The 27,027-nt window shown below is 40.2% G+C and overlaps 2 protein-coding genes and 1 long non-coding RNA gene across 3 annotated transcripts; 1 reads left to right on the forward strand and 2 right to left on the reverse strand.

The window, feature by feature from the left end:
* Positions 1-1,249: 1,249 nt before the first annotated feature.
* On the reverse strand, positions 1,250-4,883 carry LOC110955274 (globoside alpha-1,3-N-acetylgalactosaminyltransferase 1-like). The gene is made up of 3 exons (XM_022200208.2): positions 4,601-4,883; positions 3,737-3,799; positions 1,250-3,457 (listed from the first exon to the last, which is right to left on the reverse strand). The coding sequence occupies exons 1-3, from the start codon at positions 4,632-4,634 to the stop codon at positions 2,499-2,501; spliced, it is 1,056 nt and encodes a 351-aa protein (XP_022055900.2). The 5' UTR covers positions 4,635-4,883; the 3' UTR covers positions 1,250-2,498.
* Positions 4,884-8,437: 3,554 nt separating this feature from the next.
* pcsk1 (proprotein convertase subtilisin/kexin type 1) lies at positions 8,438-23,947 on the reverse strand. Its single transcript, XM_022200855.2, has 14 exons — positions 23,566-23,947; positions 22,256-22,360; positions 22,038-22,160; positions 18,730-18,876; positions 17,521-17,597; positions 16,314-16,402; positions 15,562-15,734; positions 14,911-15,123; positions 14,704-14,804; positions 14,340-14,573; positions 13,044-13,201; positions 12,819-12,952; positions 12,068-12,229; positions 8,438-10,641 (listed from the first exon to the last, which is right to left on the reverse strand). Exons 1-14 carry the CDS (start codon positions 23,752-23,754, stop codon positions 10,207-10,209), a joined length of 2,340 nt encoding a protein of 779 aa, XP_022056547.1. The 5' UTR covers positions 23,755-23,947; the 3' UTR covers positions 8,438-10,206.
* A 9-nt stretch (positions 23,948-23,956) lies between these two features.
* LOC127534064 (uncharacterized) lies at positions 23,957-26,236 on the forward strand. Its single transcript, XR_007942009.1, has 2 exons — positions 23,957-24,053; positions 24,136-26,236. It is a non-coding gene; the product is annotated as an uncharacterized LOC127534064 (long non-coding RNA).
* Positions 26,237-27,027: the final 791 nt, after the last annotated feature.

Consider the following 27,027-nt stretch of genomic DNA (forward strand, 5'->3'; position numbering starts at 1 on the left):
TGTGTAATGCCAGGAATATCCTTCTACCTTACTAGTGATTCAACACAAGTTAATGATTGATAGAGGTATTATTTGGCCAGACTGATGTTAATCAGAGGTGGATGCTGAGTGACTGGAGCCTCGAGGCTCCAGTGAGGAACACTGATAAAGATGCTTCTACTTTGCTTCTAATTGAACATTTAAAGCTGTTGTTTTCTTTTTCAGAATTGGATTTAGTAAGTCTTTCTGACATAATGTGCATTAGTTGTCCGGGTCCATTTGGATATTATTTAAACTAAATACATTATCTCTGCAGCAAGATATTTGCACAAGTGGAGAATGAAGGTGGTAATAATAATATTGTTATTATTTTGCAAATCCGTGCATGTACATACAAAATGGTTGTAAATTTAAAAATTTGTGTCATTATAAACAATTGGCTGGAAATATGCACCAGGGATTTACAGCAATAACCATTTCATCCTTTACCAGCATAATATATTTACAAGTTAGACAGTTAAAACTACTTTGCAGACTTAGTTACCCACCAATTTCATTGTGGGGATAACTAACTGAAAACTGCTTTAGTTTAGGGTCAAATAAGGCTGAATAAATATGAGCATCAATATTTAAATGTCTGTTTTTCCAGAGGTCATTCCACATTTGCTTAAACAGTTAAACATGCCTGTGGAAAAATATGCTGATGAACCCTACTTTGCATTAGAATTTCATGTAATCTTCTCTGTATCACCTTTGTTCTCTTTTGTCTACACAACAGATTTGTCTTTCAACACAGTGAGATTTGATATGTTGATAAAAATATATGCAAATCGTTTAATGTTAAGGATTTCTATGCTGCCTCTTTCTGTGCTTATAGGCTCCCTGACCACCAGTAAACCACATGACATGGATTAAACAAATAATTCTTTAAACTGCTTTGCATTATAGCAGGAAAAGGAATACACAGCATGGATCAGGCCAACAGAATGAAGGTATATGTAGGTGACAGAGGCATTTTTAGCAAAGCTATAGAAGGGACTAGTTTCACAAATATATTTTAGATGGATTTTTCATTTTTGCTCTTATGTTAGTTAGTTAGCAAGATAGAAAGTTACACATGGTATTTATTTAAGCAAAAAAAAAAATTAAATCGACTCCACAATCTAACTCAGAAATCAGAGCCATTTATCAATTAAGACCATCAGTGAAACCAGCTGACAGTTGACACCAAATATAACATCAGTACTTAAGATATTAAACAACTAGACAGTTTTGTGCAACAGATTCATTTATGTATCTTTGAGGTTCAGCACAATCAATTTCATAGTCGAACTCTTACTGAAACTGGACTCAGGTGTCAAGGGACATCTGCAAACTGGAATTATATTGTACTTAATGCACATGTTGACATGCCAAAGCTTAGTATTATGAGACAGACATGTACATTTCACTGAGCACTTCTGTTGAAATTCTAGTTTATTTGGCTTAAGTTTCCATGTGAATACTGATAATGAGTCTCCAAAAGCACATGCCATGAGCAATGATGATTTTCAGTTTGGTCAAAAAAGAGAAAAAAAAGGGCAAATCACAACTGCAAATTAGTTCCATAGGATTATTTGAAGTGCACGTCCACCTTCGCTCCACGTGGCGATCTGGCCCCGAGGAAGGATTCTGTTGGCAGTGAGAAAAAAACCATCTGCTGCTGTTTAACCCTCCCATTAAAACACACTACACAGGGAAGAGAAAGCAAAGTGTGAATGTGGGAGCATGTTTGTATGTGTGGGAGAGAGAGAGGCAGACTGACAGACCAGCATAACCACCACCGTCAGCTCATTTGAGTTTACCTTTTTCTCTTACTCCTGAAAACAGTTTGTAACAGAATTCAATACATCCTGAACCATTTTTAAAAACAATTTCCTCTTGCGAAAGCTCAGACTTCTTACACACATGGAGTAACAGCATCCCGTTGGGTCCATTTTCACCCAGCTGGTCTTTAAAAACCTTGAAACAGCAGCTCTTCCAGTTAATGATTGGCCACTGTGGGGAAAGTGTGCACTTACACTGTTGACTCTTATCGCTGCTGACCACAAAGCCACTGGAGCAGTGTCTCTGAGGCTGACATTAATGGAGTGGACAGTGCTTTGTTTAAAGAGACAGGTCAATTTCTTTCTTTCTTTTTTGTCTGCTGTGGGAAAGATAGCGGGCACACAGAGACACACTCTTCACACAAATGGATCTTTAATTCAGCGCGGATTGTTAGTGTGCTTCTACGTGATTGTTGGCTGCATTTGTTGACTAATGGGACAGAAAAGTTGGAATTTAATGAGCAAGACAGCAATATGTGCTTTCTCTTTATCGTTTCTCTTTATCTCCTGTCTGGTCATAACACTACTTGCTAATGTTTGACCCTCTCCACAGGAAATACACTATAAACAGTTGTCCTTCATGTAGGAGTAATACCTATATCCATACCTAAATGGATGTGAAGCAGAATTCCTCACTGTGTTCCTCCTTTTACATTAACATTTGTGCTCCTCTCTCTTCTGCTTATCATATGCCTCACATTGCCTTCCCCAGGAGACTATTCTCTGTATAGGCACGTAAGCAGCCAAACCTGAATCCCACCAGCTGTACTCTGGTGACAGCACACAGGTCGGCCTGTGGTCGATCAGATAGCGGTTTAGGTAGCTCTCCTCCAGGCCCCTGGCTCTCACCCCATTAGACTGGTCCTGCAGAATAAGCAAAGAACAGGCACGAGCCAGTTTGTACATCTCGGATACCAAACCTCCATACAGCTCCGAGGTGTAGTAGTAATCTCCTTCATCCTCCTCCACACAAGCTGATGAGACTTCATCAACTTCATAAGGGAAAGCATTTCGTGGCATCCCATAGAGTTCTGGGTGCAGCGTAGCCACCAAGTCTCCGAGGATTTCCTCCCCAACGGGGGCCATAAATTCCTGGTCAATGTCAGCACAGAAGATGTACTCAACCTCATGGCCGATTGGGTTCCGGATGGCATCAGCAAGCAGAAACATCCGCCGCTGAGCCAACCTCTCCCACCCAGGCAGCTCTGCAACAGGGAGCACCTTCATCTGTCGGTCAGGCCCTAGCTCCATGGGGGGATCCAGAGAGCGGGGATTGTCTGTGAGGATGTAATAGGTGACCATCTGACCAGGGAGGAAGTGGGTTTCAGCTGAGGAGAGGAAACGTCGGATGAACTGTGCATAAGTTCCCACCACGAGTGCCAACAGACCTATACGGATTTCCTGTTGCGTGAGTTTAGCCCTGCGCCACTCTGAGTTGCGGGTGCCACCCCACACTAAAGGAGCCCCCCATGGTGTCTCCACAGGGGTTGGTAGCTTAGCTGCTCTGACCACTGTCATGTCTGTCTTCATTCTTCCCCGTTCCATTCCAAAGGCATGAAAGATGGGGTGAGCTGACTCCACACTGACAGCAGCTTTACGTCCATGAAGGAAATCTGAGGAGGCAAAATGCGGTTCATTATTTCAACACCAAAACTATTTGAAGGAAAGATACTTCCTGTGAAGTGTATGCATTTTAATCTGATTAAACTTATCTTTAGAGAAGATACTGTTACTGATATATAAATGTATCACAAGTGAGACTTTTTTTTTTTTGCTTAGTTCACAGCTCAGTTGAGGTCACCAGACCACAAAGTTCTGTTTTACATTTTCTTTGTGCATGCAGTGTCCTGACTCATAGTGTTAGAGCAGAACAGATTATTCTGTTCACTTACATATGATAAGAGACAGGAGAAAGCAGCACAGGACCAGCTGCATTCTGGACATTCTGACTGGTCCTTTTTGGAAGACAAACAGATGCACAGATCATTTATTGAAACCAATACAAACTGCTATACAACTACTGTACATAAATATACAAAAATGTATTTTTAAGACCTGATAAATAAAACAGCTTGTGCTCACAGAAATAAAACAGAGAAAGACATCTGTCCTGTGTGGCATCCTGACTAATGTTATCTCCAAGGCATATGCAGTAGTTGTGCAGTTATATAATAACTTTCTGATAGTATTTTACTGTATATGCATCATAGTTACTAACAAGTCCTGTTCTGATTTTGAGGAATTCTAATAAAAGGACATGATAAGAAACGAGTAATTTTTAAATGAATACGCTGTGATAACAGCTATATAAAACATAGTAAAAGCATGTCATCCACAACCGTGCATGTTGAGGACAAATACAGCAGAAGAACAACTGATCTGACAGGTGTCAGACATTTGTGAAGAGAGTCTGGCTGTTACACAGAATTGCGTGAGATGAACCCCGTGTGTTCTTCCATCAGCCAAGAGGATTAGTATGAAAGCAAAACAAAAGTTCTTGAATTAATCAAAGACTTATTTTGCCTTCCTGGACATATTTTCAGAATCAGATTTTTCACCTCTGAGAAAACCTTCGCAAAGCTTGTATGTTTGCATTTCATTCTGGCTGGCTTAATCCAAATCTGCTTGGCTTAAAAGCAACTGAGTTTTAGCATGTACGAATGCACCAGTCACAAATCAATGACAAGTGAGGGGAAAAGAACCAGATGTTACACGAGCAGAAGAGGTGGAGCAGTGGCCGTGGAGATTGTACTAACCTGTGGGTGTCTTGCAGAACGGGAACAGTGCCATACTGTGACTTGGTGGTGGATAAACACGCAGGCCTTTTTCTGTGGACGCTATTTTTGCCTTTCACTGTGTTACTCTGTTGCTCACTCTGCCTCTTCCTGAAAATGTGCTGCTTAACTCGCTGTTTTCCGCCAGTGATTATTTTCTTACTTTTCCCCCTTCTGTCTCGTCTTCTCTCAAAGCTTTTATATTATTTTCCACTCCCTTTTCTTCACATGCCTTGCCCCCTCCTCTCTCACATTCCCTGTCAGGCTTTTGCAGTATTCACTTTTGGAGGAAAACCAAAGCAACCAGATGTGTGGGGAATAGGGGCAGATGGGAGGAGTTCAGAAGCAGAGAATAGGACGCAAACAGGGAAAGAATAACATTAAAATTATACAGACAGTGAAGAAAGAACGGGATCATCATTCTTTCCCTCTACTCATACTGGAATCATAAATTCATAATACATTGTACTCAAAAACAGAATATCTCGCAATGCTCATATTTTCCTCAACAGCAATTCCCATGCAGAAAATACAATCTAATGCATCTTAGGTGCTTCATAATGTTGTGTAACTGAGAAAAAGTACGCAGTAGACAGATATACAGTATATTTAAGCTACTATGAAGCAGGCCTCAGTCTGTTAGCAGGGTGTTGCACCTTTTTTGTCCACAAGGTGGTGAAATTCAACAGGAAATACAATCAGAGAAGCTACTGTATGCCTTAAGTGGACTCCATAGACTGCGTCTGAGACTCCATCTTTATTATACAGTCTATGGTAAGCACAAGACAACACAATCCATTTAAAAAATGCTAACTATTATCATAGTTCTACAAGAGCTACTGCCATTCATGTGAGTAAAAAACATAGATTTTTATCCATCTGAGTGACTGTATTATGCCAGAGAAATTACACATAAACTGATGCACATTTTCTCCAGGCATCCACCATAACGCCTATACAAATAACTGAATCCACTAGTAAATGTGTGCTATTTATGGTATTTCTCAACATAATAAATATTTACAGTGTATTTACTGGAAAGTATTCAGACCCCTTGAAATTTTTCACTCTCTGTGTCATTGCAGCCATTTGCCAAAATCAAAAAAGTTCATTTTATTTCTCATTAATGTACACTCAGCACCCCATCTTGACAGAAAAAAACAGAAATGTAGAAATTTTTGCAAATTTGTTAAAAAGAAAAACTGAAATATCACATGGTCATAACTATTTAGACCCTTTGCAGCGACATTCATATTTAACTCACATGCTGTCCATTTCTTCTGATCCTCCTCGAGATGGTTCTGCTTCTTTATTGGAGTCCAGCTGTGTTTAATTAAACTGATTGGACTTGATTAGGAAAGGCACACACCTGTCTATATAAGACCTTACAGCTCACAGTGCATGTCAGAGCAAATGAGAATCATGAGGTCGAAGGAACTGCCCAAGGAGCTCAGAGACAGAATTGTGGCAAGGCACAGATCTGGCCAAGGTTACAAAAGAATTTCTGCAGCACTCAAGGTTCCTAAGAGCACAGTGGCCTCCATAATCCTCAAATGGAAGAAGTTTGGGACGACCACAACTCTTCCTAGACCTGGCCGTCCAGCCAAACTGAGCAATGGTGGGAGAAGAGCCTTGGTGAGAGAGGTAAAGAAGAACCCAAAGATCACTGTGGCTGAGCTCCAGAGATGCAGTCGGGAGATAGGAGAAAGTTCCACAAAGTCAACTATCACTGCAGCCCTCCACTAGTCGGGGCTTTATGGCAGAGTGGCCTGATGGAAGCCTCTCCTCAGTGCAAGACGCATGAAAGCCCGCATAGAGTTTGCCAAAAAACACATGCAGGACTCCCAGACTATGAGAAATAAAATTCTCTGGTCTGATGAGACCAAGATTGAACTTTTTGGTGTTAATTCTAAGCGGTATGTGTGGAGAAAACCAGGCACTGCTCATCACCTGCCCAATACAATCCCTACAGTGAAACATGGTGGTGGGAGCATCATGTTGTGGGGGTGTTTTTCAGCTGCAGGGACAGGACGACTGGTTGCAATTGAAGAAAGGATGAATGTGGCCAAGTGCAGAGATATCCTGGAGGAAAACCTCTTCCAGAGTGCTCAGGACCTCAGACTGGGCCGAAGGTTCACCTTTCACCAGGACAATGACCCTAAGCACACAGCTAAAATAACAAAGGAGTGGCTTCAGAACAACTCTGTGACCGTTGTTGACTGGCCCAGCCAGAGCCCTGACCTAAACCCAATTGAACATCTCTGGAGAGACCTCAAAATGGCCGTCCACCAACGTTCACCATCCAATCTGACAGAACTGGAGAGGATCTGCAAGGAAGAATGGCAGAGGATCCCCAAATCCAGGTGTGAAAAACTTGTTGCGTCATTCTCAAGAAGATTCATGGCTGTACTCGCTGAAAAGGGTGCTTCTACTCAATACTGAGCACAGGGTCTGAATACTTCTGACCATGTGATATTTCAGTTTTTCTTTTTTAATGAATTTGCAAAAATGTTTACATTTCTGTTTTTTTCTGTCAAGATGGGGTGCTGAGTGTACATGAATGAGAAATAAAATGAACTTTTTGTTTTTGGCAAATGGCTGCAATGACACAGAGAGTGAAAGATTTCAAGGGGTCTGAATACTTTCCATACCCACTGTACAATGCAGAAAAGAAATGTACATTTCCGACTCCACAAGTGTAGAATCTCAGCTTATTTCAGATCTGTTTTCTTAATATATTTTCATTACTTTTTGAAGTTTATACTGCAAAATGTTTGAGCATTTCATAACAATATAATATAATTTATAATAATAATTTTAAAAAACAACCTCGAAACTATACAAAGATGGACAGACATCTTCCTCTAGTTTCGACACTTAGAGACTACAACTGTATTTTTCGACAGTGAAAGACAACCAAGACTCTAAATTAATTTGTGAGAATTGTCAGAATTAAAGATAATTACTTTCCAACAAATTCTATCCAATCTGTTGCAACATAGAAGATGTATAATGAAACCTAAAATTAGAATCACGATACATACAAAAAGTAGCCCCATTATAAAAACTGAAAGCACAGCATTTGACGAATAGCTTTAAAACAGGGAGTAATGCTAAATAGTAACACAAGTTAAGTATTTTATTTACAACAGAATAGCCTTAAACCTTTAACAGCTGAGTTTAATGGGAGTGCCAGTTGCAGGTATTTGGCCATAAATTATAGTAGTGGACAAATGATTCACTAGAGTTATGGATTCAGTCTTTCTGCACCTTGAATGTGTGTAGGAGTTTGTGATGCAATTGATCCAGAAATTGTGGATAAATTAAACTTAACCTAATGATGTTGCAAGAAGACCAGTCAGGTGATCTTTGCAAGTCATTAGGAGTCATCTTCTGGAGATTGTTATGTCTTAGTAGACTACTAATCCTTCTGATAGTTGTTGAGATATTTCAGTCTTGGCCAAAGTGGTGAACCAATGTTGCTATTTATAGAGCATTTCTGCTAGTGTGACCAAATATATAGTTTATTTTGTGGAGCTATGGACTGTCTGTACCTCTTATGTCCATTAGGGAGAACATGAACTTTCACTTTAAGCTTAAGAAGAGACTGAAAATCCATCTGGAACATCCAAAGTTTACTCTCTAATTCATTTGTATCAACTACCAGAATGGCATTTTATCCATATATATGCACTTTTTGAATCATATAAACGTTTCTAGTAATATTGAATTCTCAGTTATTTGCCACAAGGTGTTATATTAGCCACAGCTCATGTAATGTCCAAATACCACTGTTTACTGACAGATAGTCAAACACACTCAAGAGGTCACTTTGCAGTTTATTACGATAAATCTCATAATTTCTTTTTTATACATCCATACAGAAATTGCAACATAATATTGGTTTGTGTAAACAACTTTGAACTGAAGTTTTCAGTCAGAAACATAAAGAAAACAGCACAGGCTACTCTAAAGAATGGATAAATTACAGGGTGCACGTAAAGCGTTTTTCCCAAACATTATCTTTTTCCTGACACTTTGTTGGCAGAGAAGTGGGACAGGTGGTTCCAAGCTGCAGAACAGAGACTCATGCATTGAGTCTTCAAAGCAGTTCATGTCATAAACACATACACTAGCATCTGTAAATAGATCTACACCACATGGATATAAGTATGCACATTTATTACAGCAGATATTAAGGCGTTTAACATGAATGTGCTTGAAGGTTGCAGTGCAGAGCTTCTGTTCTATAGAGCTTCTGGCCAGGTCCCTTAATACCAAATAAATAACACCAGAGAAATGGTTCAGTTGCAAATATTGAACTGTCTGTAGTTGTAATGTGTTGAATAAATAACATTTTATCTATTTGCACAATCACTGAATACAGAGAAGCTTTCTGAAAGCAAGATTTTGGCAGTGTTTGTTTGTAGTTAAGACAACTACACTGACTTCACGGTTACTGAGTGAACTGTGCCACAAGAACATAAATTGTGAAGAGGGTTTGATACTGTATATATTATTTCATAAGCTACGAGGATCCTTAGAAAAATATTTCATTTAATGCAGCATTGTACTCATACAAAATTAAACAAATTGCACAAGAAGATTAATATGTTTTCTCAACTGATAGATTTTCTGGCACTCTTTGTGTCATTTATTAACATGGTCCAGTTTTTTTTTCTTAGTTTTTCATAGTTAGTACATCTATATTGTCTCATCTGCATACTGTTTTAGTAAATAACCTTTCACATTAAATATATTTCTCTGAATACTTTGAAGAGTCCTGAAAACAACTTGGTTACTCTTGAGGTTTGTTGACACCCTGAGAATAATTTCTGTTTGTCAGCATGTTTAAACTTGTCAAACAGCTGATCAATTAAATTTTTTTTGTCAAATTTCAAATGTAATTTAATTACTTCAGTTTTTTTCCAGATCAGTTTGTCCTCTATGGTGAACAAAGTGAGTAAGTGTCTTATTATAGTGTGAAATATTCTGATAAAAACTATGTATGATAAATAAAATATGCCAAAATAGAAATAGAAATCTAATTTTTTTTTAAATTAGAAAGTGGAGATTTTAGATGTCAAGTGTTCTCAAAACCATATTACAATCATTGTCTCTCTATAATATATAGATAATATATAGATACTAATACAAAACTTATCTTCTAAAGGTGGCATGCTTGAGCAGGCAGTAGAGAAGAGAGACAAGGCCACTATCAACCCTCACTCTCCCTTTATAGTCTAATTTAAATGCTTTTATACTTTCACCACATGAAGATATAGTTAATAGCAGAGAGGCTCTAACTAAGTCCATGTTTTGAATTACATTTTGAAATTTTGCATGATGGAATTAAGAAATAAAAGACTCAATTAAAACATTGTGATTGGCAAATGAAAGAAAAACCGATCAGATATGCAGCATTTTGGGGGGAAAACTGAGGGGAAGAGTTCTCTTTTCTGAGTATCTTCTCTTGTGCCCAGTGTCGTTCCTTTGCTTTCTCTCCTTCGCCTTGTTCCTCTGCTCCCCAACCAACACAACGCTTCAGATCTTTCTCTGGGATCATCCTCTCCGCTCCCTCCAGGCTTTCATTTGCGATCGTCATCGAGCATCTGAAACAGGGCCTGCAGCAGCCGGTCGTCTCTGTGCCTGTACGGCTTGGTGCTGTAGAAGCCGTCGCTGTAGTCGCTGTAGACATTGTCCTCTGCGCCTCGGTACTTGTTGATCATGTCCAGAGCCTGGTACAGCTTCTGAGGTGGGAGTCTTGTAGCAGGAAGAGGGAGATTCTGGCCTGACTGCTGCTGCTGCTGCTGCTTCCTCCAGGCAGAAGAGGCCCTGGTGAGGGTCTGGGGCTGCTGCAGGGATGGGGTCTGCCGGTTGAAGGCCGTCTGCAAGAGGCGCAGCAGGGCCAGAGAGGGGGAGAAGGGGGAGTTGGAGGGCTTTTTGGGCTCCTTCTCTGGGTTGGAAGTAGAGGAGGTTTGAGCAGGCTGAGCTTTCTGAGGTGGATGAGCTTGTGTTGACTCCTGTATCACACCACAAACAGACATTGTGTCATGAAGGCCACTATGAGACAAAAACAATCCAGGGTATGCCTCAGAAGTGTTCATTTGTTGCCAAGATAAATTATGTACCATGCTGAAATTACAGTTTCATAAGATCTGTGTAGTCCTTAGGTAGCTACATGGATGAAAAGCACAACAGTGGATCCAATTAAACATCAACTGCCACTTTGCTCTCCCACTTTCTGAATTTTTATTTGGCTAGAAATGATTAAAAAAAAAATGCAGTCATGAATATTACAATATTTTGCTTATTCTTTTTCCTAAGAGCTACTGGAGTGTAATGAAAAGAATGATACCACTCTGGTAGCTGCTGGTAGGCATTTATTTTATTTATTCAACTTTGTATTAGTTACAACAAAGGCAGCAATAGCAGATGAAATAGGGTCAGCTCTTTCTCATTAATCCAGGCTTTATGCTGTGCTAAGCGAAGTAGTTGCAAACAGATATAAGGGTTGCATCATTCATCACATCTAATTTTTGATAAGACACTGAGGAAGCAGACTTACTGGAATCTAAATCACAGCACAAATGCTTAAACTGCACTCTGACATTTTATCAATATTGTAATAAATTAGAATAATAAACTGACTGTGCTATGTATGCATTTTTTTTTGTTTGTCTTGCTTTGTCTCAAGTAGGGATTTCGACTTAATTCTGTAAAGACATTCATGGTACTAAGCAGACAAATCCTAATCTTTTTGTCATCCTTTGTCTTTATTTTTAGCACTAACATGAGGTTCACATTTATGTTGTGATGTGGCTCACCAACTGCTGAATTGACTGTGATGAAATTTGATTGATGATTAGATCTTCTTTTTTTTTTACTACATTTTATGACCAAATAGGAGCAAAACCTAAAAGTTGTTTAACATGGTGAACTTTACACTAGCTAAACATCAGTATTTTAATGCTGTTATTGGTAGTATTAGCATGCATACCCCATGCATGCATTTATCTCAAAGCACAGGCTCACAGTGTCCTAATGGCTTATCACAAAACTAACGTAATTTGTATTTGCAGGGGAAACACTGGGTAGGTCATTTGTTGCAGACTAGACCCAAACAAGGTTCCTGTCATGTTTTTATTCATTCATTTATCACATCTGCAGCATTTAACTTGACCTTTGTGTCATTAGGGGCCACAGGGAGTCACAAAATACTAATTGAGGGCTCTTGATAGCTCACCCTTTCATGTTCAGTGTGTCTCCTCTGTCACTTTTGCATCACTCAGTTACTTCACTTTGTGCTCCCAAGAGCAAGTTCAGTGTTACTACATTAAGCCTTTCTTGTTAAGGCCCAATACTCTTTCCATCCTTTCTTACATCCGGATCACTGGTTGATAAAAGGGATTCGCCTGTAGTTGCAAATGATGTTAGATTTGTACTCACCTCCATCATGTCATCCATATGTTCTACACCACGGCGGTCGTTCTGCACAGCATTGTAAGGAATGTACACCCGGGGTTTCTTCATGTGCTCTGGCTTCTCTGATGTTCCATGAAGAATCAGCTTCCAGCTCAAAATCCGACCCTCGTTCTCCATACGGCCCGACTGCGAATGGGAATAAAGTTGGGTTAATCTCAAGAAGAAAGAAAAGATAAGATAACTTTATTGATCCCAAAGGCAGATCATTTTTAGAAAAAAATAAACGACATGACATGAGAATAAATACAGTGCCTAATAGAAAAGCAATACGATGTAAGTATGATACAATAATGAAGCAAAATAAGTGAACCAAAATAAGCCGAAAATGCTGGCTATAATAATGACGTGATTAAATTTTGCACTTGAAACTGAAATATTGCACCCGAAAAATTATGTACTTCTCATTACTCCGACTATCTTGTACATGAAAGTGAAATATTGCACATTTATTCAAAATACGGCATATTTGAATGAAATGTTACACATAATATTCAAACAGCAAAAGTGTAGCAACTACACAAATGAATCAATATTTTGGTTACAGTAACAGGCTATCCACTTTCAGGAAATATTTCTGCACCATTTTGTGCTTATTTTGAGTATTCTTTACTACTTTTTGAATCTAACAGTAGAATTCTTGTTTGGGCTGCATGTACAAATCTTAAACTGACTGTGGATAAACGATGTCTTCTCACTAGATATGTGTGCAACTCACAGTGTCTGTGATCTTCAGGGTCCATGTACCAGCAGGATCTTCTCCCCACGTATGGACGGACATGAAGTCCCAGTTCCTGAAGCCATTAGAGGACGTGTCCCTCTCTCGCTCTGCCAGCAGCACTGTACTGGTGCCTGAGGGGAAAATCCAAAAGGGTGGATTATTTGAGAGATTTGTTGTTTTGCTGCACATGTGTTTATGTGTGTTTGTGTGCATGTCTCTAACCAGCTGGGGAGGTGAGTGTGATGTGCAGGTCTCCTCTCCTGGTGTATTCGATGCTGGCCTCCACCTGCACATGCTCCAATGATCGGACAGCATTCTCTTGCCCCGCACAGGCTTTGGTTGGGATCTCTATGGTGATCTCCCCTGCGGCTTTTAGCTCCCTGTGGGATCCATTAAAATAGCAGTGAATGAGACACAAACAGCTCCCTGTGACAACAGACGTCTGTCACATGTGCCTTGATATGTTCTCATGATTGCAGTCAGGTCTGGTAAAAAGACATAATGCTGCTATACCTGCAAAGTTTACATATCACTGCATAGTTTGTTCATGGACAGTCATACGTGTGCATGTGCAGATTTGGAAACCTTCAGCATTCATTTGCAAAAACAGCTAATCCCCATCTCTCCCAGACATGAGTGAAAGGATTTCCATGTTCAAGCTGGCATAAAGCTGGAGGGGGTTGTAGACCTCTAAGCATTGACGGAAATGTAGAGCCAAATCCTCGGGATTAAACACGGATGTAGCAAGGTAATGGGGAAACTGGGTGTCACTAGTATTGAGTCTCATAATCCAAAGCAAACTGCAGAAGGGACACTTAAAATAACAGAGCTCAGCTGACCTTAACAGCTGTTGACGGTACAACATGATCACAAAAGTTTCAAGGACATGGCAGAGCAGCTTAGCTTTCTCTTGAGGGTTTTCTTGGAGTACTGTTCCAAATATTGCATGCAACCGAAACATCTGGTGAGACAGCAGAAAGTGGAATGACTCCTCTTAGTTTATGACCATGGTTGGCAGCTTTAGGATTTGGATATTTAATCCCACTGTTTAATAATTAGTAATTATCAAAGTGCTCGTAGTTCATGACTGACATCAAATTTAAATGATCGCAGCTGTTGCAATTCAAAAAACACTTTAATTCATTTTTATGGCACAGAGAGCCCTGCCAGGCTTAAGACTTGATATTGTCATGACTCCGTTCGAAAGCCAACAGATGCGTCTTTAATAACACAGATGGTTTTTATCAGTTTGCTTTGTTGGACGCAGAATCTCAGGACAAGAGGAAATAAAGCTCCTCTCTCAATCTCTAAATTCAGGACACATTGACAGATTGTTGTGTAGTCTACAGCCATGAATATTAGTAGTTTTGGATTGTGTCTCAAACATAATCATGATCAAGTTTACTAGTTACAACTGCATACATGAGATCTTCTAATGTGCACATGTGTGTATTGTGTAGTTAGAGCTAGCCATCAGACGAGACAAATAAAAGCTGCTGCTGCAGAATCCTCACATACCTCGGCTGAAAAGAATCATCTCTGACAATGCACTGCTTCTTCTCCGGCACATGCTTCCAAATGGCCGGGTCAGCGAGGTCCACCAGGGCTTTGGCATTGAGAAGACCAAAACCAAAGCGGCTGTTGACCATCAGTCCTGCTCCGTTCCTCTTCCAGCCTGGATTATTAGCCAGAGGATCGAACTCCGAGGTCCAAACTACAATGTGCTGCAAGTCTCTCCATGTAAGATCAGGACTGATGTAAGACGGACAGAGAGGCAGATCAGTCAGTCGCAGGACATTAATCTGCTGTAATGTCTGCTGTCTAAATAATATCATTTTTAGATTGTGTGAGTGACAAGTGTACGAGTAGCAGAATAACATACTTCTGTTCCAGAGCCAGGGCAAATATTCCAGCAGCCAGAGGGGCAGAAGCCGACGTTCCAGTGTGAGTCTGAGTGCACTCGTTGTGCAGATCAGCACTCGTCTGAAAGAATATCACAGGTAAAATAACCTACCACGGCGTGTCCACTGAACAAAACAACCATGATGATGCACAACACAATAAAACATAAACAAGTGAAGCTACTTACAATCCTCTGGTCAGTGTAGTCTCCACTGCTGTACGCTGTAGCCAGAGTGGAGGAGCACTTCTCAGCGTACCATGGGGACAGGCCCTGCTGGGAAGCGCTGCTGATTGAGATTGTGTAGATGCTGTCTGTGTAGCCGTCACAGTCACAGTTATCACCCTGGCGGCCGCCATTACCTGATGCCCAAACAAAGATAGAGCCTTTCCCACCACGGCCCTGCAGAAGGCATGACAGGGGAAAAGGAACAGCAGATGTGTTGTTGAATCAGATATGGCCCCGCAGCTTGCACTACAAACATGTTCTATGTAATGCGCTTTATACAATAGATAATAAAAGGAAAATGTACGACTCTATAGTTTATTTTCGAGCTATGGGGTGTAATTATTCTATGTATGATGTATGATGTTTAATCAACTTCAAGTTCCAAAGAAGGCACATTTTGACATAGAAGAAACACTGTCCAATGCAAATCTTTGCCAACCACTGGCGGCATTTTGTCAATACAAGCTTTATTCTTATCAGCTAACTGCACGGTACTTATTGATTCTGTACTATCTGATTCCATCACTGCTGCAGATAAAAGCTGCAATTAAGAACCCTCAGTCAAATCACACCAACTCAATGTGAGTAAAAACTGCCCGTCCTATAATTTACCTTCTGAATACCATATTCAAAAGCCTTCTGGGCGAGACGACCGGGGCCCTCCACCGTCTTGCCATCATCGTTGGGTCCCCAGCTGGCACTGTAGATGTCCACGTGGTCTGGATTGAACCCAATGGAGCTCGCCTCGATGGCATCGGTCACAATCCCATCCAGCATTCGAATGCCTGAGCAGAGACAAGACTATTAATGCTCAGCTGTTCTGTATTTATCAGTATTAACACTCGTGGAGCATTTGCAACTTCTGGTGCTACTGAAGAAAGAGAGAAAACCTGTCCTTCACTTAATTTGCACGTGTAATGCTCATTTTGAAGATGTAGGTGCTGTTTGAAGCCCTTCAACATGCAGCTTCAAAAGGCAAACCGCTGTTTAGCTGGAGATCAGTGATTTTGGAGAGTGACATTACGCAATCATCGGATGTCAAAATCAGGCCTCCATCAGGAAATCTTTCTTTCCTACATGCTCAAAAGAAATAGAAATCCCTGGACATGCAGCCAGAGTTTGTAAAAGCTTAGAACCTTGCATTTGATGAATGCTCTCAGTGTCTTGATCATTTGTATCCCGAGAGATGCACCAATTCTAAGAAAACTAAAATTTTCACAACTAATGCCTCTAATTTATTATATAATCACTTAAATCTCCACGGTGGTGACAATGACGAATATTAAATGTACAAATACAATCCACAAAAACATAAAGATACTATGTGATGTGATATAATGAACTCAACTCAACAAAACTCTTACCTCCAACCTTAGAGTTGTAGGCCACTCCAACCCCACATTTATTGTTGTCTGCCTGCATAGCAATCTCCCCAGCACACCTAGTACCATGCCTGAGAAGACACGACATGTAATTGTAAAACAGAAAAACTACAACAAAACATGTTGCTGTTGGCAGGATTTTCCCTGCACTGCTTCCTTAATGGTTATTTGAAATTATTTAAATGACCTCATTACTCCAAATAATGCAAAACTTATTATAAGAACCCACCATCTTGCTTAGTTACATAAATTATCTCATAATATTTCATGTTTAAAGAACAAAATAATGATGGCGGTGACAGGGTCATCTGCATCATTTTAATGTGGATGTTCTCTGGTTGATTGGCTCTGCAATTATCCATCAGGGAGGCTTTGAACTGTGGAGGATTCTGATAACAAAAGGAGTAAAGGGTTGTTGTGCAGCAGGTAGCAGACGGTGGATCATTAAAATCTCTCTCTGGTCGCTGGTTTAACCCCTAAACTGCATCTCTGTGCGTGAAAATTACACATTTAGAAGATTTGCTCAATGAAAGTACTCATTTCCTGCCTTGAAATTGCTTAGATGTAACTTAGCACTGTTGCTTCCTCTAGATTGTGTAGCTCTACATGGGTTCCAGCCTCTCTATCTGAATCCACTTGCTGCAGCTGGAGCACACCAGCTAACCTATATCCTATGAAAATACTCTGGCAAGTGGTAATACTGGAGTAATTCAGCCATACATGTTCCACCCAGACTGTGTAGAAAATCCCAACCTGCAAGCTGACAGGTTTGTTGCATATGAAACTCCAGAGGTCTGAATATGTGCTTTTTTCACGGTGGAAGTACTGAGACATTATCTTATGGCATAAAAAAAGACACTATTAACATGTTGCCAACGTAAAAACAAACAAACAAACTCAATTTTCACTGGAAGGATTCAGTAGTAAACTGAATCCATGACAGGTCTGTTTTCAAATAGACTTTCTTAATTGGGTCTTATCATTGTCCATTAGTTTTGCTATGGAGATTGTGCTTATTTATTGTTACAACTGGTTGCACAATGTAACAACCATGACAATGCAATGCAACTGCTTTAAGGAATAGTTCTCTCATGCTACCAAGGGAAATGTTATGTTTATGGAAAGGTTTTAATTTTCTAAATCAGCTTCATAACAAAGCAAAGTCAACTAGTGTTCTCATTTGACTTACTTGTTTTCATTGGTAGAATCATATCTGGGGAAGGGGTCTGGGTCATTATCGTTGAAATCGTAGCTTGCTGCTGCATCCTATAGGAAACAGAAGGGGAAAAAAACAGTTGAATCTTTTTGAGAAGCTGGGATGACGTCAGTGGCGACAAAGGCTACAAACACAGATTTGTCAGGGCCAGCCTGCTGTCATGGTGACACATACTATTGATGCTGAGAGAAGAGCCTGATGTGACCGAACAGTGAAACCACACATACTGAAGGACTCTGAGGATGAAGGATTGCTTGTCAACAGCTATCCGTGGAAATACTGGTGCTGCTTGGAAAAGGCTGTTTTTGCCGGAGGTTTGTGTCCTGGGTTGACAAACTGCATTGTTTATATCATCACACTGTGATCGGTTTTTGTCATTCCCATCACTGTCCTGTACTAAAAGACATGATATAATATTGAATTTATGTTCTTCTTAAATAGAAAATCAAAAGAAGCCATTTAACTATAGTTTCTGGTGCACAGTAACAGATCTAATACCCCTTTAAATCAGATTCCTGTCAGTGTAATTTCAGAGCTACTGCTGTTAAGTTATGCAAATTCATGCTGCTCATACGCCTCGATTGTTAAGGATGAGCGTCTCGGTTGATTGACTCTCTCTGATTAATCAGCGTTAACTTAATTACAGTGGGAGTTGTTTCCATCAGCCCTGTTGTCACACATTATTTCTCCTCGTCCCTCCCCCAGCCGTTCACTCTTTCTCTTTCGTGCTCTGGCAAGGCGGTGGTGTCTGACTTCTGAGAGCAACGGCGCTGTTTGAAACCACACCACAGATGGGGCTTTTGCAGGCTTTTAGAATTCCTCTCAACAAGAGAAACTGTGCCAAACCGAAATCTCGTTGAGCTCCCATTCAGTCGTGCCCCCTCTAATTATCTGCATCTCCTTCCAGACTGTCAAAACATTATCGGAGGACTGAGATATATTCACAAATTCTGCCTTCCTTAAACACAAAGAGTGCAGTCGTTCTTTATCAAAATGATCCTTAAGGAACAATTTTGCGTTTAGGAAATTAAAAACCGTCAACCTCCTGAGAGACGGTGCATTATCATACAGAAGATTTATTACTGTCTTTATGAATCTCCTTGTAAGGTGTCACCAGTCGTGTTGCTATGACAACCGCAGGCCCAGACGACGGAGGCTGTCTCCATGGAAACGGTGTCTTACGTAGTTGGAGTAGATGTCTGTGTGGTTCCACTCCAGGCCGTCATCGAGCACGGTGATGACCACTCCTTTCCCCGTGATGCCTTTCTGCCACACGGGGATCACATGCAGGTCGAGCTTCGGCAGCGACGATGACGTCCGTGTGTCTTGCTGGAGGACAAAAACAACAACAACAACAAAATCACACATCTGTAATGTAAAACTGAACTGTCAGTCAGTTATCTCTGCCCACTTCACCTAAACAGACGGTAAAAGCTTTATGTTAAAAGTGTCAACCAAAGTACTGTCTTCTGGCTTAGTGAGACTTCTGGGTTGACCTTTACAGAAAATTATTACTGGACTGTCACCTTTTCCTTTATCAGGGCTCCACTCCTACTGTGGGGCCACTTACAGGTAGATTGTTTCAAGAAGGTCATAACAATTCAGGCTTTGTGCCGCCTGACACAGCGCCTCTACTGATTAATTTAACCCTCAGGATGCCTTACAGTGCCTAGAGATGTTTCAAGCCACAGTTTTTCTGACTCAACTCACATTCAATCCCCCTGTTGGATTATTTAGAAATCCATCTCTCAGACTATATAATATTACACGGTCTGAGGTGCATCAAGCGTGTTTTAAAAGGAAAATCAGCAGGAAGTGTGGCGAGTGAGCAGGGCCGATGCCTGCCTGCCTGCCTTGGGAAGAGTATGATTCAGAGCTGGAGACAGCTAAGACTAAAAAAAGACTCCGCTCTTTTGCTCTTTGTGCATTATGCACAGACACTGCAGAACGCCACACCAAGACGTGACTCATCCCTGTGATGGATCCCCCCCCTCCTTGCTTCCACTCTCATTCCCTGTTTTCATCCCATCCTCTCAGTTATTGCACCTCTCTTTCTCTTTGGACAGTATCAGCTCGAGCTGATAGCAAACAGAACACAAATCTGAAAATAAAGGCACAACAGATGCCACACTTTTACACAATGTGCTTTAACAGCAATTTGCCAGAGATGCTTTTACGTCTGGCCAGCTCAAATCTACAGTTTGCTGGTTTTGGTGTAGCACCAAATGAGTCACTTGTTGATGCTGAAAGCAGCTGAGGGGGCTCTCAGTGACCTGCCATGCATTGATTATAACGATACGCAGCAAACACAAACACAAACAGCAGCTTATGCAAGTCTCTCAGCACTGATTGCATATATGAATGAGCGAGTGGACACAGAGACATCCCTCGGTGGACAATTAGCACAGACTGACACCTGTACAGCCACGGATGCATGCACACGCACGTACACACACAGAGTCATGCAGGCAGGAGGAATTTCAAGCTACAAGTATGAGTCACTCCCTGAATAAATTCAGGACGGTCACCCACTCGTTGTAGATAAAGACACTCATCCAGTTCCTGCCCCCATCACACAGCTCCACCCAAACTGTAGCATCACTGATCATCAGCTCTGCCAACATCCCCATCTTGGAAGCTGTCACATCTCTTTCCAGTCCCTATACTGCAATCCATTACAACTAATCATGTATTATTTACTCCCTGCTTTGCCTTTTTATCATATCTGTGCCCTTGTTTGCAAATACTAGAGGTATATCTATCTCTACATTTTGTCCTCGCAGAATGGAGAGGAGAATAAATCAGGATGCTTCAGATGAACTACAACGTGGCCCATGCAGTGACACAGACATGGGCTGATATGAAAATACACTAAGCGGCACTTTAAGGCCAATTCCATTAGTGTCATCATCCCTCATCGGCAAAAATGATTCATCTCAATTTGTTTTCTTATTCCCCACAAGCGAGTGACTCATGTTCAGTTAGTGCAGGTGCAAAGAAGCCGAGGCTGAGTGAGCGTAATACGACTCTGTCGTTCTCTCTCTCCCTTAAAAGCACACGCAACCACCGATGCAACACACATTTACATACGCTTCCTCATCTTTTAAATTCTTATTTTGTTTGCTTTACTTCAAAAAATGTGATCACTTTAATAACTGACATTATCAACCCAATAATCTAAGTGATGTGAGATGATTTCGCCCACAACAAAGATCACGTCTTAACAGCTTGTGGTGAACATAATGTGATTTCTGTCTCAGGCCTAATTAAAGTCCCATTAATTATTTTTTTATCACATTTTTTTCTTGAGATTTTGTTGTCTCCATTATATATTTCCCTATTTCTTTTGCCGTTGTCTGATTTCCACTTGAATGAAATAAACTTAACAAACTAATTGTTTGTTAAATATGATACTACCAGCATATTATATTACTTCATCTGAATTGCATTCAATTATTGAGTTTGAAGTTGAAATAGTTGCTTGATTAATTAGTAAATGAACAGAGAATTAATCAGCAAAGTCACATTTTAAGTTTTTAAAAAAGGCCAAACATAGTTCATTTGTGATGATAAGCTGCTTTTGCTGAATCAAAATGATTAAACACGAGAGGAAATAATCAGCAACAACTGATAAACAGAATGATCAATTGCAGTCCTCATGGGTTGATTTCTGGTTTGATGTATTTGGTGACTGAATTTGGTTTACTAAGTACAGGGAACTACTTTGCGTTCAGCCACATTCAGATTATATATTGTATGTTTATGCTTTGGTTGATGCGCTCACTTCATTTAAAGCTTAAAAATCAAAATCAGTAAAGACATCGGAGTCAGATCAGGGTAAAGTGAACGTGTCGGTAATGGATCTGGACAGGGATGCACAGCTGTGACAATCTACCGCTCTCTGATGATATTTGGCCTCGTTGGGCTAAAACATCCGATTCAGGGTAAATTGGGACTTAATGCACGGTGCTCCACTCTACTCCATCCTGCTGGATTATAGTCTCTCCACCCCTCTCATCTCCACAAGGGACTGTATAACCAATTAAGCAAATGGCTCTTTTGGCTAGAACTGCTTGATAGCATGCTATTGTTTCATTGTTGTCATGTTGTCATGTGACGGTGGTTATGGAAGAGTAGCTGTTTGGTGTTTTGCACCCATGATAGCTGCATTTACGCACACATGACATGCAAGTGCACTACCTTGCTGATACACCTTTGTGTGCACATTTTGCACACAATTACTAGCAGGATGCAGCGAGCATGTGGTGCTGTCCGGCACTTTGTAACGTCTCAGGGGAGGACAGACCGGCTGCACGCAAACAGAAGGCTGAACCAGGCCCAAAGTACACAACATATGACCAGCAGCATGGATATGAGCCCAGATCAAATCTCTAATATGTTCTATGAGCTTATGAGATTGATGAAAAACTTGTTGAAGCTTAAATATTTCCCCAACCAGTGCTGCTTTTTAAGTGATGTTGAAGACTCACCAGGTACCACTGCTGGTTCCACATTGGATCATCAAACAGCTTGTCGACTGGACAGTCTCTGCACTCCCTGAGGGACGCTCGCTTGTTCCGCCGTTTCTCGTATTGCTGCTCTGCCCACAGCACCTGCACAGACAGATGAAGATGTTTAGTTTCTTTAGTCTTCAAGGATAAGACAAGAAGCTTCTGAACAAACACAGCAGCAAAAAGAGACCACTCACCCGATCGTCCTCCGACAGCTGCCTGGTGATGTGGCTGGCGCTGCGTTTCATTCTGCTAGGATGGTTGCGGTGTTTGAACAGGAAATGGTCTTCCAGGGCCCCAATCTGCAGGGGAGAAAAGACAATATGTGGGAATATATTTTACAGGAAATGATAAAACGTCAGCCATCCCATCTGGTCACCAAAACTTGTCAGACAATTTTTTTTTGCCTCTTCTTTCACCTTTTAAACAATGTGTGGTACACTGTTACCAAGTGAATGATAAACTATGCAGTTAGAAATCAATAGCAGACAATCAGTATTTACAGCTTTAATTTACATTATTTCAAGTTGAAGATAAAGAAAACAGATGGCTTGCGGGTGCTGAAGCTTAAATCTGACTGCATTACATCAATATTTGGGGTTATTACAGCTTGCATCCACCATATCAACCAATTTATTAGCAGACATCCAAGATTTACAGCTTTTATTTACATTATTTCCACTGGAAGATACGCAAAACACAAGGCTTACAGCTGCTTCAGCTTTAATCTGACTGTGTTACATCAATATTTAGTGAAGCCTTCATCACATTAGTGGTCTGAATAATGAAATAAAGTGAGTAAAATTGCATTATATAAAAAACAATGCCCATTTGACAGTTACAATATATATATTTAGTAGTTATTTCTTGTCTATTGTAGTTTTATTCTACTGTAATGTCCAAACTACATGGAAGAAGACTGTTTTTCATTTTTCCCTGCACCTGAAAGATCAGTTAATTATTGACTAATGCTGCTCAGAGCCACAGGTTTCATAGGAATCAATGAACTGATCTTATATTTCAGATTGCAGCTGACGTGTTCATGTAAGACAAGTCTGTATTAGTCACACTGGAATACTAGGAAAGACGGGTGATGTACAGAACAGGGAAATAATAACCCCTGTTGTGGGTTATCAGAAGTGTGTAAACAGTGAGTCATAGCTTGATTAAATCCTGGCCCTATAATTTAGCAGGGTGCTGAAAATGCATTGTGTGCTTTTGGGCTACCACAATGAGTTTCCAGTGTAATGGCCTTTCTGAAGCAGAACAGAATAACTGCTACCTCTATAGTCTGTTACAACACAGCTGCTTATGCTGCGGGCTTAATTAACATTTCATGATTCACTTTGGATGCTCTGCTTTCTGTTAAATGGCACGTTTGATGTTAAAATGAGGTCCAGTTTGTGCCAAATGAACAATCTGTGTATGCGATCTGCCAATGTACAGTTCACTTTAAGCTCATTTAGGGTTTTTTTTTTTTTTCCTGCTCCAGGGAGTGGGTTCCTACCTGTCGGACCAGTTCGTAGTCCAACTCTCTGGCGATCGCCTCTGCAGCGGACAGTCCACCGGGGATCTCCACCGCCCACTCGTTCAGGTACTGTCTGTCCCAGTAAGGAGACTCCAGCGAGCGGGGAACCACGGAGCAGAGGACGGCAAGAACACAGCACATCACCGCTGGACGACATCTCACTTCCATGTCAGAGGAAATTCAACCAGATGAGAAAAAAAAAAATACAAACTGCTCAGCTCAGATGCCTCCTCTTCGAGATGCGTAGTAATGGTTAAAGGACTGTTTTTGGATTTTCAGCTCTTTTCCTGAAGAAACCGCTGGCTGAGATGGATTGAAATGTGAAACTGCGTGTTATTGGTCCGCCAAGGAGAGGAAATAGTGAAGATGGGGAGGGCAGGACTGTGTGTGGTCGCGATGGGAGGCGGTCGCACGTCAAATTACTGCTGCTCTGACGTCAGTTTGGCGTCTACCTTTCTCGCTTAGATGTGAGTTCAAGTCCCGGAGGTGGGGGGGAGTCTGAACGGGAGGAGGGAGGATGACTAAAAATATCCAAGTGTGTCCCTGCAGGAGGAGGAAGAGTAGGAGGAGACGCCGGGAAGAAACGCAACAGAAGAGATCTGATACGATCCTGTGAGATGTTCATCATTATGAGATGTTCGGATCCTCCTCTTAAAATGTGCAGAAGAGAAGTCCTTGGGATGTTATTACCGAAGCTTTACTGTGTGGAGAAAGGAAAGGTGTCCTCAGGCTGCTCTCCAGTCTCCAGCACCATGGACAGCTCCTCAGCCACCCCACTGATTCACAGCAGGAGGAGGAAAGATGGAAAACAAACAGAAAAAAAATGATGGAAAAACTGCTCATTCCATCAGCTCAGTAGATTATTTTAAGCATATATTCAGAGTAAAGCAACAGATGTTCATTAGATATTATTTCTTTAATGTTGTACACAGATTCAAAATGAGTTCCAAGCAAAGAGGATCAAGTGTAATGTAATAGGTTGCAAGTGAAAGGCTCCTGAGAGGGAAACATTATCTTATATTATATAACTGGGATGTCATTTCTGATGCACAAACATTCAGCAGTCTGGAGATGAAACAAGATTTGCATTTTATGTACAGTTGTGTGGTAATGAACAGTAATGCGTCATATCTTACAAATCTGTTGTTTATTTTGTGAAATTTTAATCCAGTAGTCATGGACATCATCAAGTCAAACAGGAGTTTTCAAGATAATCTTGAGGCCTGGAAGAAGAAGATCTTTTAAAAATGCTGTATAGATGAATAAAATGGAAGGCATGAATGAATAAACTGAGCTAAAAATGTAAGATAGCAGTAGATAACTTTATTTGCATTTTATGTGTAATTTAGGGGAAAATAAGACACTTTGACCACGATATTTATAAAGGTGCTTATTTTGTACTTCTACTTTACGCTTATTTGCAATAGCATACACACTATGCACAGCATTTAAAAATAACAGGACTTGCTGTGTTTTTTTTTAGATCATTTAAAGGTTGTTAACTCAATTCCTGATGACTAACACCTGATGAGTGAAACTGAGAGAACGAGCTGAACTGTGAAGCTAAACTGTTAAAAAAGAAAAAGCCTTTTGGTCATTAACGAAAACCAGTTTAAACCTTTGAATAGAAGATAGATCTCTTTCCAGTGGAGAAGCAGCACAGATTCTTTTAGACATTATTTGACAGGTATAATGGAGTTTAAAATACCTCCTAATTGCAATTATAACATAAAACTTGAATAAATAAAGAGTTTCTGGTTTCAGTTTGCCTCTTTACAAATCAGCATGATTGCTGTTGTAAAGTTGTGAGTGTTTGTGATTTTACTGAGACATATGAATATCTGACACCTTGCAATATGTTAAAACAGCAGTTTGATTTGTAAGCATTCATTATAGTTCATGTCATAGTTATGGTCTGTTTTAGTACAAATATGCACAAAAACACACGTTGCAAGTTGCCTTTATTTCAATAAGAGGAAAGAAGAGTTATGAGAATTAACTCATTTGCATTTCTGAGGCAATGAGATAAAGTTTCTGAGGTAATTTATAATAAATTATACTTGTCAGCTACCTGAAAGGTATAATTAAGTGTAACGTACCTCTGAATTGCATTGACAACAGTACAGCATTTACCTCATGTTAGGGTTTTCTCTTTTATTTTTCTGCTCATTAGTGTACAGTTGGCAGTACGAGTGCTTTAACTGAGACATACATACTTCTTACTATAAGTACTTACTGAAACGATGGACCGTAAATGTTCATTATGTTTACTGTCACAGCCATTCTTATCACAGGAAAGGCCCATGACTCATACATGTACAAAGGCACACAGCAAACTTCCTTAATTCAGATGAATGGAAAAAAGAGTTATGAAAGTCAACTCACTTTTGATGCATGCTGGCAGGTTTGCTAATAAGCAGCTACTGTCCTATACTATGAAAAGTCTAAATATGTGCTGTGAAAAAACCCTATTATGAATTTATCTGGGAATGTTTCAATATTGCAAACAATTGTAATTTGGTTTGACTTAAAACACCAAAACTTACATTTATGCAATATAAAAAATAACAAAGGATTGGTTAATGTCTCTATGCTGTTTTAGTCTGTTTTCATGTAATGAGCTATTCAAATAAAAATCTAATTACATTAATTGAAGGGTTTCAGTTGTAAACCTCAAGCAAAATACAAATACACCACACCCCCACCTAATTTCATAATGTAAGTTGCATTCATAAATATGATTTGTAATGTAAAGTACACAGTGCAGCATTTGGTGTGATAAATCATTTTCTTGGTGTAATTCGTTTGTTCCACTCATTAAGCCATAAAACTCATTTAAGCTGCACAGATTTCACATTGAACAATGTTGTGTGCAAAAGAATTAATCAAAAAACGCAGCACAGACTGACTCCGAACTCAAATATTTGCTGAGTGAAACAGCATCCGAGTAGCTTGATTAATAGGTTTAATCAATGCCACAGTTTTATTTTTAGTAACTGATCATTCTCATTGTAGTGGATCATAAGTCATGCTGGTAACTAGAGACAAAACTGAATGTAAGCCAGCATATGGAAACGTCATTTTATCAGAAAGTGCATTGTTTTGACTTTAGAATATACACTATAAAGTCTAATAATGATTGTAGGCAGTTATTTATGGCAGTGATAGTGTCTACATGAGCTGATTTTTAAGTAGTTTACTAATGGAAACAGTGTCAGCATGGACTCGTTTCATGTGTGTACAGTGATCCTCAGAAAAAGGCGCCGTCAGAGTGAGACACAAAGGAGGTTGTGTAGTTCATGTTCGACAAACTCGATGAATTAAGAACAAAGAACAATAAAAGCAAATAACTCTTCAAGTTTCATTCCGATGAACAGTGTTTTTCTAACAGAGTGAGCTTGTTGGCTATTGTGAGTTAAACTGGTCAGAGTCGATAAGAGC

This window comes from Acanthochromis polyacanthus, chromosome 5, assembly GCF_021347895.1.
Source record: "Acanthochromis polyacanthus isolate Apoly-LR-REF ecotype Palm Island chromosome 5, KAUST_Apoly_ChrSc, whole genome shotgun sequence".
Lineage (NCBI taxonomy): Eukaryota > Metazoa > Chordata > Actinopteri > Pomacentridae > Acanthochromis > Acanthochromis polyacanthus.

What these genes read in the sequence shown, in the direction of transcription:
- LOC110955274 (XM_022200208.2), bottom strand. Translation starts at nt 4,634, where the DNA reads ATGGCACTGTTCCCGTTCTGCAAGACACCCACAG. An exon ending in GTTCTGCAAGACACCCACAG is followed by an intron (nt 3,800 to 4,600) that starts GTTAGTACAATC and finishes TCTTCCAAAAAG; the next exon opens with GACCAGTCAGAATGTCCAGA. An exon ending in TCTCCTGTCTCTTATCATAT is followed by an intron (nt 3,458 to 3,736) that starts GTAAGTGAACAG and finishes TTGCCTCCTCAG; the next exon opens with ATTTCCTTCATGGACGTAAA.
- pcsk1 (XM_022200855.2), bottom strand. Translation starts at nt 23,754, where the DNA reads ATGGAAGTGAGATGTCGTCCAGCGGTGATGTGCTGTGTTCTTGCCGTC. An exon ending in CCCTGAAGATCACAGACACT is followed by an intron (nt 12,230 to 12,818) that starts GTGAGTTGCACA and finishes TCCCATTCGCAG; the next exon opens with TCGGGCCGTATGGAGAACGA. An exon ending in ATATGGATGACATGATGGAG is followed by an intron (nt 10,642 to 12,067) that starts GTGAGTACAAAT and finishes GGTGTGATACAG; the next exon opens with GAGTCAACACAAGCTCATCC.